This window comes from Raphanus sativus, chromosome 4, assembly GCF_000801105.2.
Source record: "Raphanus sativus cultivar WK10039 chromosome 4, ASM80110v3, whole genome shotgun sequence".
NCBI classification, from domain to species: Eukaryota; Viridiplantae; Streptophyta; class Magnoliopsida; order Brassicales; family Brassicaceae; genus Raphanus; species Raphanus sativus.
In genome coordinates this window covers 33228639-33246750 of record NC_079514.1, presented here as the reverse complement: position 1 = coordinate 33246750, position 18112 = coordinate 33228639, and the positions used below count along the sequence as shown (strand labels likewise).

The following is an 18112-nucleotide window of genomic DNA, read 5'->3' as shown; positions in this document are numbered from 1 at the left end:
GGTTTCTGTTAGAAGCGGAGTATATCAGAGGGAGTATAGACAAGACGCTGTTCTTCAAGGAAGTTGGAAAAGAGATAATCATTGTTCAAATCTATGTGGATGACATTATCTTTGGAGGCACGTCACAGAAGCTGGTGGATGAGTTTGTTCAGAATATGACTCAAGAGTTTGAGATGAGCATGTGTGGTGAACTGAAGTACTTTCTTGGACTTCAAGTGTCTCAGTCAGAGAAAGGTGTCTTCATATCTCAGAGTGCATACGCTAACAGTTTGGTAAAGCGATTTGGTATGGAGAACTCCAAAGTGTCTAAGACACCCATGAGTACATCACTGAAGCTGGCACGAGATGAAGCAGGAGAAGATGTGGATGTCAAGCTCTATCGAGGGATGATTGGCAGTCTATTGTACTTAACTGCGAGTCGACCGGATTTGTCATTCAGTGTCGGTGTGTGTGCACGATATCAAGCTAAGCCAAAGGTATCACACCTGAATGCAGTTAAGAGGATCATCAAGTACGTCAAAGGAACAGAGAGCTTGGGCGTGTATTACTCGAAGAATTCCAACAAGAACTTGGTGGGATACTGTGATGCTGATTGGGCAGGATGTGCTGATGATAGAAAGAGTACCAGTGGAGGATGTTTCTTTCTTGGAAACAATCTTATCTCGTGGCTGAGCAAGAAGCAGAACTCTGTATCACTCTCTACGGCGGAAGCAGAATATATTGCCATGGGTAGCTGTTGCTCACAACTTATCTGGATGAAGCAGATGTCAGCTGATTATGGAATGCAATCGGGTCCCTTTCTTGTGTATTGTGACAACAAAAGTGCAATTGATATCTCGAGGAATCCGGTCCAACATTCAAGGACGAAGCACATTGACATAAGGCACCACTTCATCAGAGAATTAGTTGAAGACAATCAGGTAGTAATCGAACATGTAGTTACTGATTTGCAGTTGGCTGATATATTCACTAAATCTCTTGAATTTAATCGATTTATCACATTAAGAAATGCAATTGGTGTGTGTAATCTTGATTGTTGAGTCAAGTTGTGCAGAGAATAGTGCAGGTGCTGATTCGGGATGTACATATGATTCAGATTGGTTTTGGAACCCGAGAACGCTGTGGAAAAGAGCTGCTTGATATGCCGTCAATGTTGTAATGGTACAGGTTTCACGTCAATCTGTGGCCCCCCCCTCTCAATAAAAAGAGCCAGCAATGATACAGAAAGATGCTCAGAAAATAAAAAAAAAAAAATTTTGATAGATTCATGATGGGAAACAACAGGGGTTTCACAGCACGAGAATAAAGAATGAAAACCGGCAGCATTGATGAAGGCATATCAATGTGAAAGCTAGCCATAAAAAGACAATCGGCTGCACCAGAATATAAGATCTAGGAAGAGTTATATGTGCAGCTTGAATCACGCACTGAGGCAACTCGTGAAGCACTTCACACAAATGGTAACTGAACTGAATTGATCTAATGCTTTATAGTAATCTTGATTCAGCCAATTGTGAGTTGTGACTTGTGTTTTATTACTATCTTGAAAGTCTGATGATACATTAATAATTCACGAATGTGCCTAATGTTTGTGTGTTTGGATGAGAGAAATTAAAATGTTGTAGGCATGCAAAGGAGAGGATAAAAAGTCAGGGACCAGATCTGCAATATCAGAAAAAGTTGATTCAGTTTTATTCCGTTAAGGGAAGTAGTGGGGAACAAGCCCTAGAAAATCTCCATCGTGCTTAAGAAGCTCAATCTCGCAGCCTCTCTTCACCTCTCACACGATTCTCACACAGAAACTGACATCTATCATGGGGAAAGGAAAGAAATCAGCTCAACAAGCCGAATCATCCAAGGAAGAAAAGCATGCAGAGGCTGAAGGAAGTCGAAGGTTACTCGCTGATGGCGAACCTGAATCGCCTCCACCGAGAAACGATATGCCCGTCTCCGATGCACTCCCTGAGGTCACCGAGGAGCTTGACTCATTCAATACCGCTAATGAGAAAGCCCCTTCAGAGGAGAGCGATGAAAGGACTCCAGGTCTTGGAGAGGAGCCATCTGTGAAGGTTCCTGAAGCAGATCCGCAACCGCAAATCGGATCCACTGGTGCTGCCATTCAAGATGTTCCGGTCACTGCTAAATCACCAGAAGAAAAGGATGAATCTGCTCTACCTCTGGCGATCATTGAAGTTGAGAAGGAGCTAAGTGAAGCTGAGTCTGATTCAGCCAAGAAAGTGGACGATGAACCCAAGGATGATGCTGTTACTGTGGGTTCTGAATCAGATGAAGCTTCCCAGAAGGAAAGGAGGAAGAAACGGGTGCTGAAGAGATTAGGGTTGCGCTCTGGGAAACAGAGAAAGACAGGGGAGTCTAGTACACCAACTCAATCTCAGTTTCTCACACCAGAAGATGCAGCCAAGTCTCCATATTTGGCTAAGGAAGCAGGAGCCTCGCCTCAGCTGAGATCGAGAAGGTCTGGTGATAAAAGTGCTGAACCAATGCCTCCTCTCATCAAGAAAAGGTATGATCAGTTCCTTAAGCGTAAGGTACTTGCTGAGCGTTCGGTGGATCTGAAGGAAGCTGATCAGTGGGGTTACTTGGCCGTTATCAAGAAAGGATCTATGGAATCAACTGTCTCGAATCTTGCAGTGTATGTTGAGCAAGTTGTAGCTGAGTTCTATGCAGGTCTGCCGAGTACTAAAGCTGAAGCGGATGTTGATGAAGTGGTTGTCTCTGTACGGGGACAAGAGTACAAGTTCTCACCTGCGCACCTCAATAATGCCATAGATTGGGAACCACTTACTGAGGAAGAAGAGGAGGAAGCCGCAACGTTGGATGATATCTCGGTAACTGAGTTAGCTTCTTTCATCACCGGAGATACAAAGACAGAATGGGATGGTCTCACTACAGCGGACCTTACTCCATGCTACGGGGCCTTGATGATCATAGCTGCATACAACTGGATTCCCTCGACTCACAAGACATATGTCTCACTTGAGAGAGCAAGACTGATCTACAAGATGGCTCATGGAGTCCGTGTTGATTTGGGGAAGATGATGTTCAGACAGATTCTTAATCTTGGAGTGATTCAAGTCAATGATGCCCGCTGGTTGATCTTCCCTCGCTTGATCATGGCACTTCTTCAAAGTCAGCAGGCGGTTCCATCCTATCCTAGTGACAAGCTCCAACGTCCGGTTCTCTACAAGAAGGATAAACGAGTGGGCGAGATCTATGAGCAGAGACTGGCAAAAGGAAAGGGACCAGCTAAAGCTGAACCAAAGAGAAGCTCTGCAAGGACAACCCGTCAGGCATCTCCTGCTCCGATCCCTGCTCCACGAACTGCTACACCAAGCTCCAGAACTGCACCACGTCGTGTATCCCTTTATGAACTTGGATCAGTTGCCATCCCTCAAGGACCACTCAGCCGTGTTGATTTGCAAGTGGCACTACAGGACACAACACGAGCCCTTCAAGCGCTAGCTGAGATAGTTCAGGATCTTCAGAGTGCTGTAGCAGGTTAGTATCCCTATCCTTATGAATATGTGAGGTATTTTTCTTGGTGTTTTTAATCCGTGTGCTCACAAGCAGGGGGAGAAGAAGAAGACTAGGATGTAGAAGACCAAGATTGTGGGGGAGCTGTGTTTTGTTGCTTTGTTTTCATGTCTATGTTATTTCAATTGCACCACTTGTTGCAATTCCTTGTTATCCATGTTTTCAGACTGGCTAAGATTATGGGGGAGCATTTGCATATGCTATCTTTTGATATTATGTTTTACTTTGCTTAAACCCGGTTTTAGGATAATATAAGTATGTTCTTAATTGTCTTGAGTTGGTTGGATTAACGTTTAGACATATATACTGGTGCTGTTGTGTGTGGTTGGTTCTTGTCTTCTATCTCAGGTACTTGTGAGACGACGAATTAAAAAGGGGGAGATTGAAGGTGTATGGGAAGACGATGATGTAGCAGAGCTGAAGTAGTTCATGAAGAGTGACATGAACTACTACATCAGAGAGGTGGTTCGTGAGAAGCACGTATCAAGACCGATGCATTAAAAGAAGATTTAATGAAGAGGGACATTAAAGGAAGACTTGAAGAAGAAGCAATCGATCTAAAAAGAAAAGGAAGATTGGCTTATTCGCTGAAGTAGAAGAAATGGAAAGTTTCCATTGGGTAGATAGATTAGATCTAGGGCTTCCTGAAAGATATATAAAGGAAGCGTTGGCAATGTGTTGCCGGTTAACACACAGGGAGAGCTTTTAGCAATAGAGAGTTTTGTACGTCCTAAGAAGGAGAAGCAAAGCATCTAGGGGTTAAGAGCTTAGGTGGTTCAGAGTCTGTCTTAGATCTCTGAACGAGTTGACTAGCAAACAAGTCGAGGTTTGTCTTGAGCTTGTTTGATTTATTGCTTTTAAGAAGAACGTGTAAGAGCTTTTGAAAGAATAAATATAGTCGTATTTCTTGGAATTGAATAACCCTGTACTACTGTGTGTTCTACATAGCGTAGCTTGTTTATCTTACATTAACAATTAGGACTTGGCAAAATGTATATCGTTTCAATCGGTTATGTAATTTTACAAAACATAAATAATATGAAAAAATGCAACGATGGTATAACGTGTTACCATGTTCAACTATATGCAAGCAGACTTTATAAGCAAACAAAAACGATATTCAAGTTGCACCTTGCAACTATCTTCGAGCTATTTTACATGACATGAGGTATTCTAGACCAGGACCCGATTAATCCTTATCCTCTCTTAGTATTAAAATGGAAGCAAAAATAGAGAGTAATCTTTAAAGAGTACTATATTTTTTAGTTTGCCATTTTGACGACGTGTCGGCACAAGATTCCTTCTCAGATCCTTAGGATATTACGGCTATTGCCATTGGACAGACATGCATATTCGTATGTCCCTTATACATAGTTTCATATCCGCATATGTATAAAAGGGAAGAAGTTAATTTCGGAACCATATTTATTTCGAAATCGAATTTTGATTATTCTCTTCCTTTCCACTTTCTATATTTCTAATTGATCTTTACGAAGATTTTCCCAATTTGTTTCTAATATGGAAATTGAATTTTGACAAATATTAAATAGTGAGTGAGTTATAAACTAATTAGATTCGTTTTTCCATAATTTGCATACGAAATTTACTGCATTATTTTCACTTTCTATATATTTTGTCCACGTGATTATTTCATTCCTTTCTACTTTCTATATTTTGAAATGATCTTTAGGAAGATTTTGTAAATTTGTTTTGCATATGGAAATATAATTATGACTCATATTAAATAGAGAGTGAATTATGATCTTTTTATTTCGAAATCGAATTTTGATTATTCTCTTCCTTTCCACTTTCCATATTTCTAATTGATATTTACGAAGATTTTCCAAATTTGTTTCTTATATGGAAATTGAATTTTGACAAATATTAAATAGTGAGTGAGTTAGGAACTAATTAGATTCGTTTTTTCATGATTTGCATACGAAATTTACTGTATTATTTTCACTTTCTATATATTTTGTTATAAGATCAGTCATTAGGGATTACGAGTATATATTTTTTCAAATAGTTGTTCAAATATCTTAAACATTTATTATGATGTTCACTTTTTTATCATGATCAGGTGGGCTCAACCAAGTGAGAACGATTGATGGATTTTCGAGAATTTTATTCGAGCATGACGATGTTCCAGAGATCCAGTCTTTCAGAAAGAGGTAATACCATTTGATAGTGAGATAGACATTACATAATATACTAACTTAAATTATATTGTTTTAATAGGATTTCCTTCTATAATACTAAGGAATTTGGTATGGATGTGCTGCTCACGATCTTGGATTTTATTCTATGGTTTAAATTCGTTTTGTTGTTTTCCATTATGAGTTCACATTTTCTTATTTTGGTGTTTTTCATTCTGTTATCTTTTAATTTTAAACTTTAATTTATAATATCTTTTTCCCATAATTACTTTTTAATTCAAATAAACCTGAAATTATATATATATATATATATATATAAATAAATAACATTTATAATTGACTGAACAAGTATTAACATTAAACATAAAAACAGTGGAAGTATACATATATATATATATATATATATATATATATATATATATTAGAGGCCATTATCCAATTAAGTGTAACATGATTTTTTTACATTTAAAAAAAATATTTATTCATAATTTTAGACAATTGTGAATTAAGGCACAACAAAACATAATTATTATATAGACCAAATTTTTCAAGAATGATAATAATGGCAATAACGCCAAATATATCATGTATATAGAGTATATTTCATTTTATAAAATATGTATTTCTAAATTCTAGATAATTCCCTATAATCTATTCAGAATAGGAAAACAACATTTCATATTTCCAAAAAAAAAATTCAATATCTTATGTACTGCCCGATTTTATTACATTTATTAGAACTTAATACTTCTACATTGTATTCTTTTAATTTTATAAATACATAATGTTGGAAAATAACATTTCAATTAAAAAAAATTAAAGTTATGAATTTAATACCAGGATAGCTGTCTTTAACCGATCACGTCGTGTTGACAAAGTCGTATTGATCAAACGAGTTCGATGATTTTCCAGGTATAGGGAGCGATTCAGGCACTACCTCGGCCTTTTCGATCAAGCTCAACCACTGTTAGGATAATCACCTCCCCCGAAAGTCGTGTTGACAGAGTCGTATTGACGGAAACCGATCAAGGAGAATTACAGCTAAGAATTGGATCGCATCTTGTGTATGGAAGATAGGAATCAGAGCTTATCAAAGATGAGATAAGGTCTAGAAAACTAGAGAACTTTAGAGAGACATTAGAGAGAGAAACTTAGAGAGAGGTTTTTTTATGAAATTATTTGATGATATTTCACAAGGGGGTACACACATATTTATAGATGAGGATAAGGCGCTGACATAAGCGCTTACCTCATTGCTTGCATCATGCTTACATAGCGATTACATCATCGCTTGCATCATGCTTACATAGCGATTACATCATCGCTTTATTTGATTAAAAGCACACATATTTTACATAATTATACATTAATAATGGATGCTTATTTTAATGATCAATCTCGAACTCGATGATATGCTTGTCGCAGCATCCGTAATATTCACCTGGGCAGACGTACTCTTCTTCATAATCTTCAATTATTTTTGCTGCTTCTTCATCAATTTCAATGTTGAACTTCTTTTCTATCTCATCGATATTCATCTCGTCGTCTGGAAGTTGCGCATCTTGAAAGAACTCTGGAGGGCACTCTTGTGGTTGTTCGTTTTCTTGCGTTGCTTGGGCTTCTATGGGAGCTTGAGCTTCTATGGGCCTTTTCTTCTTGGGTTCTAAGCTGGCCGGCAGAGGGGCACGTTTCTCCATAAAGAATTGGAGATCTTCATCAAGATCCATCTGGTAATCAATAGGGTAGTAGAACCAATTCGGGTTGAAAGGAATAGGGAATGTCTGAATTGCATTGTTGAGTCGGAATGCATGAGTTTGGAAGTCTTCGTAGGCTTTGGTGTCATTGAGGTTGAAATCAGGTCTGACTCCTCTTTGATAGTCGTTGTGGTGGATGAGTGTAGGTAGTGCATGGACCTTTTTTGTTTTGTTGTTGACTTGAACAGGACGGTGAAAGAAATAGATGGTGTGAGGATTGAAGAAGGGGTTAAGACTTCCTTGGCCTCTTAACTTCTTGAATGGTAATCCAGTTGCTTTTGCTGATTTTCTTAATTTACCGTTCCAGGCAGATAACGGCGCGAACCATGTTAAGAAAGTGGAGAGGCATTCGTTGTGTCCTCGGAGAGGGTCGTTGAATTGAGCATTGATGTATTGGTACAGCCATTGAATGTCAAAAACTATACCGATGGTGAAGCTCGAGCAAAGATACCAGAGGAAGCAAAGGACCTCTTCTGGCATGAAGGCGTTCTCGATCCTGTAGAGATGTGCAAATGGGAAGTCAGGGTGAATCCCCATTGGGCTGATGAAGTGATTGCTGGGTCCATATCTTGACAGAATAGTTGACTGGTATCGAAAGACCATTTGTCTGAGACGCTCGTGAAGAGTGTTTTTGTTGATGAGTTCTTGGGCGTCTTCAGGCATGTTGGCTGCGAAGTTGTAGAAACTCTTTGAGTTAGAGCTCTCCATCATATGTATTTCTTCTGGTGGGTTTCTACTGAGCATGTCTGCTAGAGTGTTCTTCGAGCCCTTTAAATAGACGGATTCGAAGTCGTATTTCGAAAACCACCATCTCAATAATTGTTGGTGTGGGACCATCTTCTGCTTGAATTGTAACATCTTCGGAAAAGATGATATATCCATTTCGATTCGAAATTTATGTCCAATCAGATGAAACTCGAACTTCTCGATAGCTTTCTTGACCGCCAATATCTCTTTGAACGTGGAGTGATAATGCATTTCAGAATCTTTAAAGCGTCCGCTTCCGTATCCGCAGATTTGACGTTTCCCGTTTATCTCTTCAAATAAAATAGCTCCCCAATATTTGTCACTTGCATCAGTCTGCAGTATGCGCGTTCCTGTGGAAGGAATCTTTAAAGGTGGTAGCCTCTGCACCTCTAGTTTTAGGCTTTTGACCGCCTCGGTTTGTCTGTTTGCCCATTGAGGTGGATTCTTTGTCAGCATCTTCTGGAGTGGTCTTGTCAGTTGCGAAAGTTGCGGGATGAAGTCGCCGACATAATTGATTACACCAAGAAATTGCTGGACTTGTCGCTTAGTTAGGTTTTCGTCGGGAAAATCGAGAAGCGTCGTAGCTAAATGGGCCTGAGGTGTAAAATTGCCATCTTTTATCTGCATTCCAAGGAATTCAATGTCGGGCTGGGCTATGACCATCTTGCGGGCCGATAGCATAATTCCATACTGTAGGACGATACTTTGGAACTGTTGAAGGAGTTGAACATGCTCCTTCTCATCTGACGAGAATAGCAGGATGTCGTCTATATATATTAAAGCCGATTCGAGAAGAGGCTTGAATATACGTAACATTGCCTCCTGAAACAGTGACGGTGCTGTCTTTAGACCAAAAGGTAGGACATTCCACTGGAGGTGCCGGTTTGGCAAACAAAATGCGGTCTTGTATCTTTCTTCTGGTTGAACGCCAAGTTGCCAAAATCCAGACTTGAGGTCAAACTTTGAGAATACAGTCGCTCCTTGAAGGTGCTGAAGAAGTGCTTTTTTGTTTGGTAGGGGAAATTTGAAGTCTTGGAGAAATTGGTTTAATGGCTTGTAGTCAATTACTAGCCGGAGTTTTCCTCTTGCTTGCTCCGCACGGTTATTGACGTAGAATGCTTTACATGCCCATGGAGAAGTTGTGTTTGAAACTACTCCTTGCTCTACTAGTTGATCGCATTCTTCGTTAGCCTGCTTCAAAAGGGTTGGTGGCATCCCAGCGTGACTTGCTTTTGTCGGTGTGGTTAGGACGTTTTCTTTGAAAGGTAACGAAACAAAGAACTGGGAGTTGAGCCATAGTGGTTTGCTGCACTTTTGAAGGAATTCCGTATGAGACTCTGCACATGAATATTTCGTCATTTCTTCTTTGATTTTTGCATATGCCTGAGAAACATATTCTTCCACTGCGAAAAGTCGTGGTACAGTAGTGAAAGATTTGTAGAAATTCTTCCACCGTATGCCTTCTGGTTCGATCGAGATGTTGAATGACTTTTTGAGAGTGCAATATGAATCCCACCCTAATATTACGTCTTTGCCTGGTGCTGTTGACCCAAGGACTGTAGTTGTGATTCGGCATCCTGGAAAAAGCTCAATTGTAATTGGCTTTGATTTGAGTTTGATGGATAATGATCCTGAATTTGCCACACGAAATTCTTGTTGATGCGGTAGCCACATAGAAGACGGGAGAATTTTTGGATTTATTATCGTCGTGTGGGCCCCAGTATCTATGAATGCGATGGCATCGACTGGTTTTTCTTTATGGGCCGGATCAGAGATCTTCACCTGAAGATGCGGGGGTATTTTTCTTCTTGCTTCGGTATCTCTGTGATTTTGAAGCAGCAATCTTCGTCTTCGTCGTGAGATGATTCAGAGGAATTGTCAGAGTCGGAGTCGGAGTATCCACAAATGGCTCCGCTGTCGTCACTATCATAAGATAGAACTGATTCCAAGTCGTGGGTGTCGATGTCAATATCTGGTGCGATCTTCGATATCGAGCTGATTAGATATTGTTTTTTCTTCTTTGACTTGTTAGGGCAATTCTTAGCATAATGTCCTTCTTTTCGACACAGAAAGCACTTTGTTGACTTCTTGAAGCTTCTTTTCTTTCGAAAGAATCTTTTGCGCCTGAAGGTTGGTGAGCGTCTTGAGAAACGCTTTTTGAATTTCTTGCGCTTTCCATTAGAATCACAAGAGCATGATTTCTTGGACTTCGAGCATTTGATCGATAGATCCGGTCTTGCACATATTTTTGATAGCTGCTTCGATCGATCCATAAACTCCATCCAGAACTCCTTCTGCTTGCAAAGTTTGTCGAGAGTTCTAAAGACATACTGCTGGATTTGACCAATGGAGATTTCTTCAATTGTTTGTCCTTGATCTCTGATGTACAACTTAGTCTGCTGACTAAGATAATCATCAATGGACGATAGATAGACATGCTTCAGGCTTGGATTATTGAGTCCGTTTAGCGCATAATATCTTCTCGTCTGTCTTTCAAAATGCTTCGCAAGATCTTTCTTTTTCAGAGAACAACATTTTGCTGAGAAGAATTCTTCTTGAATTTGTTCCTTTTGATGTGTTGGAGTGCCAATGAATTCTCTGTGGATTTCTCCTAGTAGCAACGGAATTGTTGTCTGATAAACTTGCTGCTGTCTGTATTCCCCGAGGGAATTCCACCATTCCTTAAGTGCGCCAGACAGTCTCGCTGTGAATTGTTGAATCACCAAATGCAGGGGAGACGTAATAGCTTCTGAGTTCATCCATGCATGGAATTCGTCCAACCGATCATTCCATTTGTCGAAAGGGATATCGTCGAACGTAAATACCATAACCTTCGAAGAGAAACGCTTATTGCGAGTTTCTTCTCTTGGAGCTTCATAATTCATGTCTTCCTCACTTGAATATACTTCGTTGACGTTTGGCTCTTGTTTAGGAGTACTTGATCCTTCACCAATTACATACTGTTTTGGGAGCGATTCTTCATCACAATCTATATCGTATTCACTGGAGCTTGAGTCTGAGAAGTGCTTGATGTTGACGATGGGTGAGGGCTGAGTTTCTTCTTGAGGAACCGGTTGATTCTCCAGTAGTTTGGTGGTTTCGACAATATTATCTAGCAAACTGGTCATCGAAAATTCGATGATGCCGATGTCTTTTCCTTTGTTGTCCACCGACTCATGGCTAGATGATGACGTAAGAGTTGGCCTCTTCGGTGGGTTGACTTGAAATTCAGTTTCTTTGTGTCTTCTTGATTTTGATCTGGTTTGTTTTGGCTTTTCTGCGAAAATCGAAGATGAGCCATATCTTGATGTAAAGGTTTCATCGGAAGATAGAAAACCAGGTAGTGGCGATCTCATTTTTGGGGTTTGGTAGCTCGAAAGGAATCCTGGAGAGTACGATCCTTGGTACATCGGTAAATCTGTCGATGAACTCCCCAAAGGGTTGAAGTAAGAGTCTTTCTGTCGTTGACTGTAGATTAGACTCTCTAAGCTCCGTTGGAGGTCTTTTAATTGATTTTTGAGGCTTGCCGTCTCTGCTTCTTTGCTTCGAAATTGAGTCGTGTCAACCATCATGTGCTTCGCCATCGTCATCATCTCCTGATGTAGACTGTTAAGCCGACCGTGTATTTCTGTTATCGAGTTTTGAAGGCTAAGATGCCTTTTGTTAACTCCTTCAGTCAGTTGATCGACCTTTTGGTTTATTGCTGTTAACAGATAATTCTGAGCAAGAGAATTTTCTGTTTGCCAGTTTAGAACCTTTTCTGCTTGGCTAAGCTGAGTAGGTCCAGAAGAACCTATTGCTGCAGAAAGGATTTTTGGGGTATGAGCAACGTCGTCTTTGATGAAATCTTCTGGTGGAGGAAAGTTGTTTGGGCTGATCATCAATAAGTCTTGCTCTGGTTCTTTTTTTGCGCTGGGGTATTCGACTATAAAGTCGTACCTATCATCGCCTAGCGGACCAACAGAAGGATCTCCTTCGAGATACCTTTTGTACAGAGGGTCCTTTTTCTTTCTTCTTCGTCTTCGTTTTTCATCGTCGGATTCGTAGCTCCAGTAGGCATCTGAACAGGCTGTGCAGTTGCAGATATCAAAGCGGCAGTGCCCATCTTCGTCTATGAAAGGATAGACTATATTTCCGTCTTTGTCGAATCGACAGGGCCTTGGGATGTCTTGTTTCTTAGCTGGGCCGTAGAAATCTCTTTCGTCAACCTCGATGGCAAATTGAGTAAATAATTGTTGTCTGAACGACGAAGATCTTGGTTTTTCAAACGTGATTTCCGTTGTTCCATCTTTCCGTGAATGAAAGCTAACGTCTGAAGATTGGACTGGCGATTTAGTGGCTTGATGAAGCTTCTCGTAGCTTGTCACCCAAGACTCCGGTAGTCGTCTTATTAGCTCTTCGCGTGATATCTGGCGAGGAATTTGTATCGAATTTGGTGCCTGAGATGCTGATGTGACTTCGAGATACAGGGCTTCGTCAGACGAAGGAAGTACAAGATCGAGTGCGTGATCTTGAATTCGGTAGACGATCTGATGATGCAAAGTGGCTGCTACACTCTTCTCTTGCATAGGTGCTCCAATTAGTGGAAGCTGTACCTTGAGCGTCTTCAACAGATTTGGATCTTGTAGCGAAACATTAAAGTTTGGAAACAGCGTTACGAATACTGTTCCTGCATTTAATGTTGTCTGGATTGTTCCGATACATGCTTGTTGATATGACTTTAATCGGGAATCGATTAAAGCTATTCTAGCAACGACTGGTAGACCTTTTCTGGCGTGTAAGGTCAGACCAATTCTTACTACACCGAAATGGAGATGGGTGTAGCCTTGTTGTTGCCATAATCTGGGTAGATGCTCCGGAATGTTCAATGATATGAACTGTTCTTCTTCAGTTGCTGGTACTTGGCAAGATGAGAACTTGCTAGATTGAACATACTCCATAACCTTTCGGTTAGAGGATGGTTTTATGAGTTCACGAACGCCTTTAACAGAGAAGGCGCTAGGCTTTTTTGCAAAGTATTCATATGGATTTACTAAAGGAAGGGTTGTTTCTGGTAACTGGTCACCCGGAATATACTCGATTTCGTAAAGGGAGTTTATAGTGGAAGAGGAAGAAGAAGAGCGACTTTTGCTTTTAGGAAGGGTTGAGATTGCAAACTGGGAATCGATCGAATGAGGTTGTGAAGTAGACATTATTAAGAGGGATGTTTTCTAGAACACTCAAAACATTCATTAATAAACAAAGATTCTATCACCCAAAACACAAGACGAAGGCTCTGATACCAGGATAGCTGTCTTTAACCGATCACGTCGTGTTAAAGACACGACGTGTTTTGGGTGATAGAATCTTTGTTTATTAATAAATGTTTTGAGTGTTATAGAAAACATCCCTCTTAATAATGTCTACTTCACAACCTCATTCGATCGATTCCCAGTTTGCAATCTCAATCCTTCCTAAAAGCAAAAGTCGCTCTTCTTCTTCCTCTTCCACTATAAACTCCCTTTACGAAATCGAGTATATTCCGGGTGACCAGTTACCAGAAACAACCCTTCCTTTAGTAAATCCATATGAATACTTTGCAAAAAAGCCTAGCGCCTTCTCTGTTAAAGGCGTTCGTGAACTCATAAAACCATCCTCTAACCGAAAGGTTATGGAGTATGTTCAATCTAGCAAGTTCTCATCTTGCCAAGTACCAGCAACTGAAGAAGAACAGTTCATATCATTGAACATTCCGGAGCATCTACCCAGATTATGGCAACAACAAGGCTACACCCATCTCCATTTCGGTGTAGTAAGAATTGGTCTGACCTTACACGCCAGAAAAGGTCTACCAGTCGTTGCTAGAATAGCTTTAATCGATTCCCGATTAAAGTCATATCAACAAGCATGTATCGGAACAATCCAGACAACATTAAATGCAGGAACAGTATTCGTAACGCTGTTTCCAAACTTTAATGTTTCGCTACAAGATCCAAATCTGTTGAAGACGCTCAAGGTACAGCTTCAACTAATTGGAGCACCTATGCAAGAGAAGAGTGTAGCAGCCACTTTGCATCATCAGATCGTCTACCGAATTCAAGATCACGCACTCGATCTTGTACTTCCTTCGTCTGACGAAGCCCTGTATCTCGAAGTCACATCAGCATCTCAGGCACCAAATTCGATACAAATTCCTCGCCAGATATCACGCGAAGAGCTAATAAGACGACTACCGGAGTCTTGGGTGACAAGCTACGAGAAGCTTCATCAAGCCACTCAATCGCCAGTCCAATCTTCAGACGTTAGCTTTCATTCACGGAAAGATGGAACAACGGAAATCACGTTTGAAAAACCAAGATCTTCGTCGTTCAGACAACAATTATTTACTCAATTTGCCATCGAGGTTGACGAAAGAGATTTCTACGGCCCAGCTAAGAAACAAGACATCCCAAGGCCCTGTCGATTCGACAAAGACGGAAATATAGTCTATCCTTTCATAGACGAAGATGGGCACTGCCGCTTTGATATCTGCAACTGCACAGCCTGTTCAGATGCCTACTGGAGCTACGAATCCGACGATGAAAAACGAAGACGAAGAAGAAAGAAAAAGGACCCTCTGTACAAAAGGTATCTCGAAGGAGATCCTTCTGTTGGTCCGTTAGGCGATGATAGGTACGACTTTATAGTCGAATACCCCAGCGCAAAAAAGAACCAGAGCAAGACTTATTGATGATCAGCCCAAACAACTTTCCTCCACCAGAAGATTTCATCAAAGACGACGTTGCTCATACCCCAAAAATCCTTTCTGCAGCAATAGGTTCTTCTGGACCTACTCAGCTTAGCCAAGCAGAAAAGGTTCTAAACTGGCAAACAGAAAATTCTCTTGCTCAGAATTATCTGTTAACAGCAATAAACCAAAAGGTCGATCAACTGACTGAAGGAGTTAACAAAAGGCATCTTAGCCTTCAAAACTCGATAACAGAAATACACGGTCGGCTTAACAGTCTACATCAGGAGATGATGACGATGGCGAAGCACATGATGGTTGACACGACTCAATTTCGAAGCAAAGAAGCAGAGACGGCAAGCCTCAAAAATCAATTAAAAGACCTCCAACGGAGCTTAGAGAGTCTAATCTACAGTCAACGACAGAAAGACTCTTACTTCAACCCTTTGGGGAGTTCATCGACAGATTTACCGATGTACCAAGGATCGTACTCTCCAGGATTCCTTTCGAGCTACCAAACCCCAAAAATGAGATCGCCACTACCTGGTTTTCTATCTTCCGATGAAACCTTTACATCAAGATATGGCTCATCTTCGATTTTCGCAGAAAAGCCAAAACAAACCAGATCAAAATCAAGAAGACACAAAGAAGCTGAATTTCAAGTCAACCCACCGAAGAGGCCAACTCTTACGTCATCATCTAGCCATGAGTCGGTGGACAACAAAGGAAAAGACATCGGCATCATCGAATTTTCGATGACCAGTTTGCTAGATAATATTGTCGAAACCACCAAACTACTGGAGAATCAACCGGTTCCTCAAGAAGAAACTCAGCCCTCACCCATCGTCAACATCAAGCACTTCTCAGACTCAAGCTCCAGTGAATACGATATAGATTTGATGAAGAATCGCTCCCAAAACAGTATGTAATTGGTGAAGGATCAAGTACTCCTAAACAAGAGCCAAACGTCAACGAAGTATATTCAAGTGAGGAAGACATGAATTATGAAGCTCCAAGAGAAGAAACTCGCAATAAGCGTTTCTCTTCGAAGGTTATGGTATTTACGTTCGACGATATCCCTTTCGACAAATGGAATGATCGGTTGGACGAATTCCATGCATGGATGAACTCAGAAGCTATTACGTCTCCCCTGCATTTGGTGATTCAACAATTCACAGCGAGACTGTCTGGCGCACTTAAGGAATGGTGGAATTCCCTCGGGGAATACAGACAGCAGCAAGTTTATCAGACAACAATTCCGTTGCTACTAGGAGAAATCCACAGAGAATTCATTGGCACTCCAACACATCAAAAGGAACAAATTCAAGAAGAATTCTTCTCAGCAAAATGTTGTTCTCTGAAAAAGAAAGATCTTGCGAAGCATTTTGAAAGACAGACGAGAAGATATTATGCGCTAAACGGACTCAATAATCCAAGCCTGAAGCATGTCTATCTATCGTCCATTGATGATTATCTTAGTCAGCAGACTAAGTTGTACATCAGAGATCAAGGACAAACAATTGAAGAAATCTCCATTGGTCAAATCCAGCAGTATGTCTTTAGAACTCTCGACAAACTTTGCAAGCAGAAGGAGTTCTGGATGGAGTTTATGGATCGATCGAAGCAGCTATCAAAAATATGTGCAAGACCGGATCTATCGATCAAATGCTCGAAGTCCAAGAAATCATGCTCTTGTGATTCTAATGGAAAGCGCAAGAAATTCAAAAAGCGTTTCTCAAAACGCTCACCAACCTTCAGGCGCAAAAGATTCTTTCGAAAGAAAAGAAGCTTCAAGAAGTCAACAAAGTGCTTTCTGTGTCGAAAAGAAGGACATTATGCTAAGAATTGCCCTAACAAGTCAAAGAAGAAAAAACAATATCTAATCAGCTCGATATCGAAGATCGCACCAGATATTGACATCGACAGCCACGACTTGGAATCAGTTCTATCTTATGATAGTGACGACAGCGGAGCCATTTGTGGATACTCCGACTCCGACTCTGACAATTCCTCTGAATCATCTCACGACGAAGACGAAGATTGCTGCTTCAAAATCACAGAGATACCGAAGCAAGAAAAATACCCCCCGCATCTTCAGGTGAAGATCTCTGATCCGGCCCATAAAGAAAAACCAGTCGATGCCATCGCATTCATAGATACTGGGGCCCACACGACGATAATAAATCCAAAAATTCTCCCGTCTTCTATGTGGCTACCGCATCAACAAGAATTTCGTGTGGCAAATTCAGGATCATTATCCATCAAACTCAAATCAAAGCCAATTACAATTGAGCTTTTTCCAGGATGCCGAATCACGACTACAGTCCTTGGGTCAACAGCACCAGGCAAAGACGTAATATTAGGGTGGGATTCATATTGCACTCTCAAAAAGTCATTCAACATCTCGATCGAACCAGAAGGCATACGGTGGAAGAATTTCTACAAATCTTTCACTACTGTACCACGACTTTTCGCAGTGGAAGAATATGTTTCTCAGGCATATGCAAAAATCAAAGAAGAAATGACGAAATATTCATGTGCAGAGTCTCATACGGAATTCCTTCAAAAGTGCAGCAAACCACTATGGCTCAACTCCCAGTTCTTTGTTTCGTTACCTTTCAAAGAAAACGTCCTAACCACACCGACAAAAGCAAGTCACGCTGGGATGCCACCAACCCTTTTGAAGCAGGCTAACGAAGAATGCGATCAACTAGTAGAGCAAGGAGTAGTTTCAAACACAACTTCTCCATGGGCATGTAAGCATTCTACGTCAATAACCGTGCGGAGCAAGCAAGAGGAAAACTCCGGCTAGTAATTGACTACAAGCCATTAAACCAATTTCTCCAAGACTTCAAATTTCCCCTACCAAACAAAAAAGCACTTCTTCAGCACCTTCAAGGAGCAACTGTATTCTCAAAGTTTGACCTCAAGTCTGGATTTTGGCAACTTGGCGTTCAACCAGAAGAAAGATACAAGACCGCATTTTGTTTGCCAAACCGGCACCTCCAGTGGAATGTCCTACCTTTTGGTCTAAAGACAGCACCGTCACTGTTTCAGGAGGCAATGTTACGTATATTCAAGCCTCTTCTCGAATCGGCTTTAATATATATAGACGACATCCTGCTATTCTCGTCAGATGAGAAGGAGCATGTTCAACTCCTTCAACAGTTCCAAAGTATCGTCCTACAGTATGG

The 18112-nt window shown here is 40.7% G+C and overlaps 1 protein-coding gene across 1 annotated transcript; it reads left to right on the top strand.

The window, feature by feature from the left end:
• The first annotated feature begins 1275 nt into the window (after positions 1 to 1275).
• On the top strand, positions 1276 to 4468 carry LOC130510617 (uncharacterized). The gene is made up of 2 exons (XM_057007083.1): positions 1276 to 3519; positions 3592 to 4468. Exons 1-2 carry the CDS (start codon positions 1815 to 1817, stop codon positions 3609 to 3611), a joined length of 1725 nt encoding a protein of 574 aa, XP_056863063.1. The 5' UTR covers positions 1276 to 1814; the 3' UTR covers positions 3612 to 4468.
• Positions 4469 to 18112: the final 13644 nt, after the last annotated feature.

Excerpts from the sequence above, each read along its gene's own strand:
- LOC130510617 (XM_057007083.1), top strand. The coding sequence starts at position 1,815 with ATGGGGAAAGGAAAGAAATCAGCTCAACAAGCCGAATCATCCAAGGAA. Across the intron at positions 3,520-3,591 it reads TCTTCAGAGTGCTGTAGCAG|GGGGAGAAGAAGAAGACTAG; the intron begins GTTAGTATCCCT and ends GCTCACAAGCAG.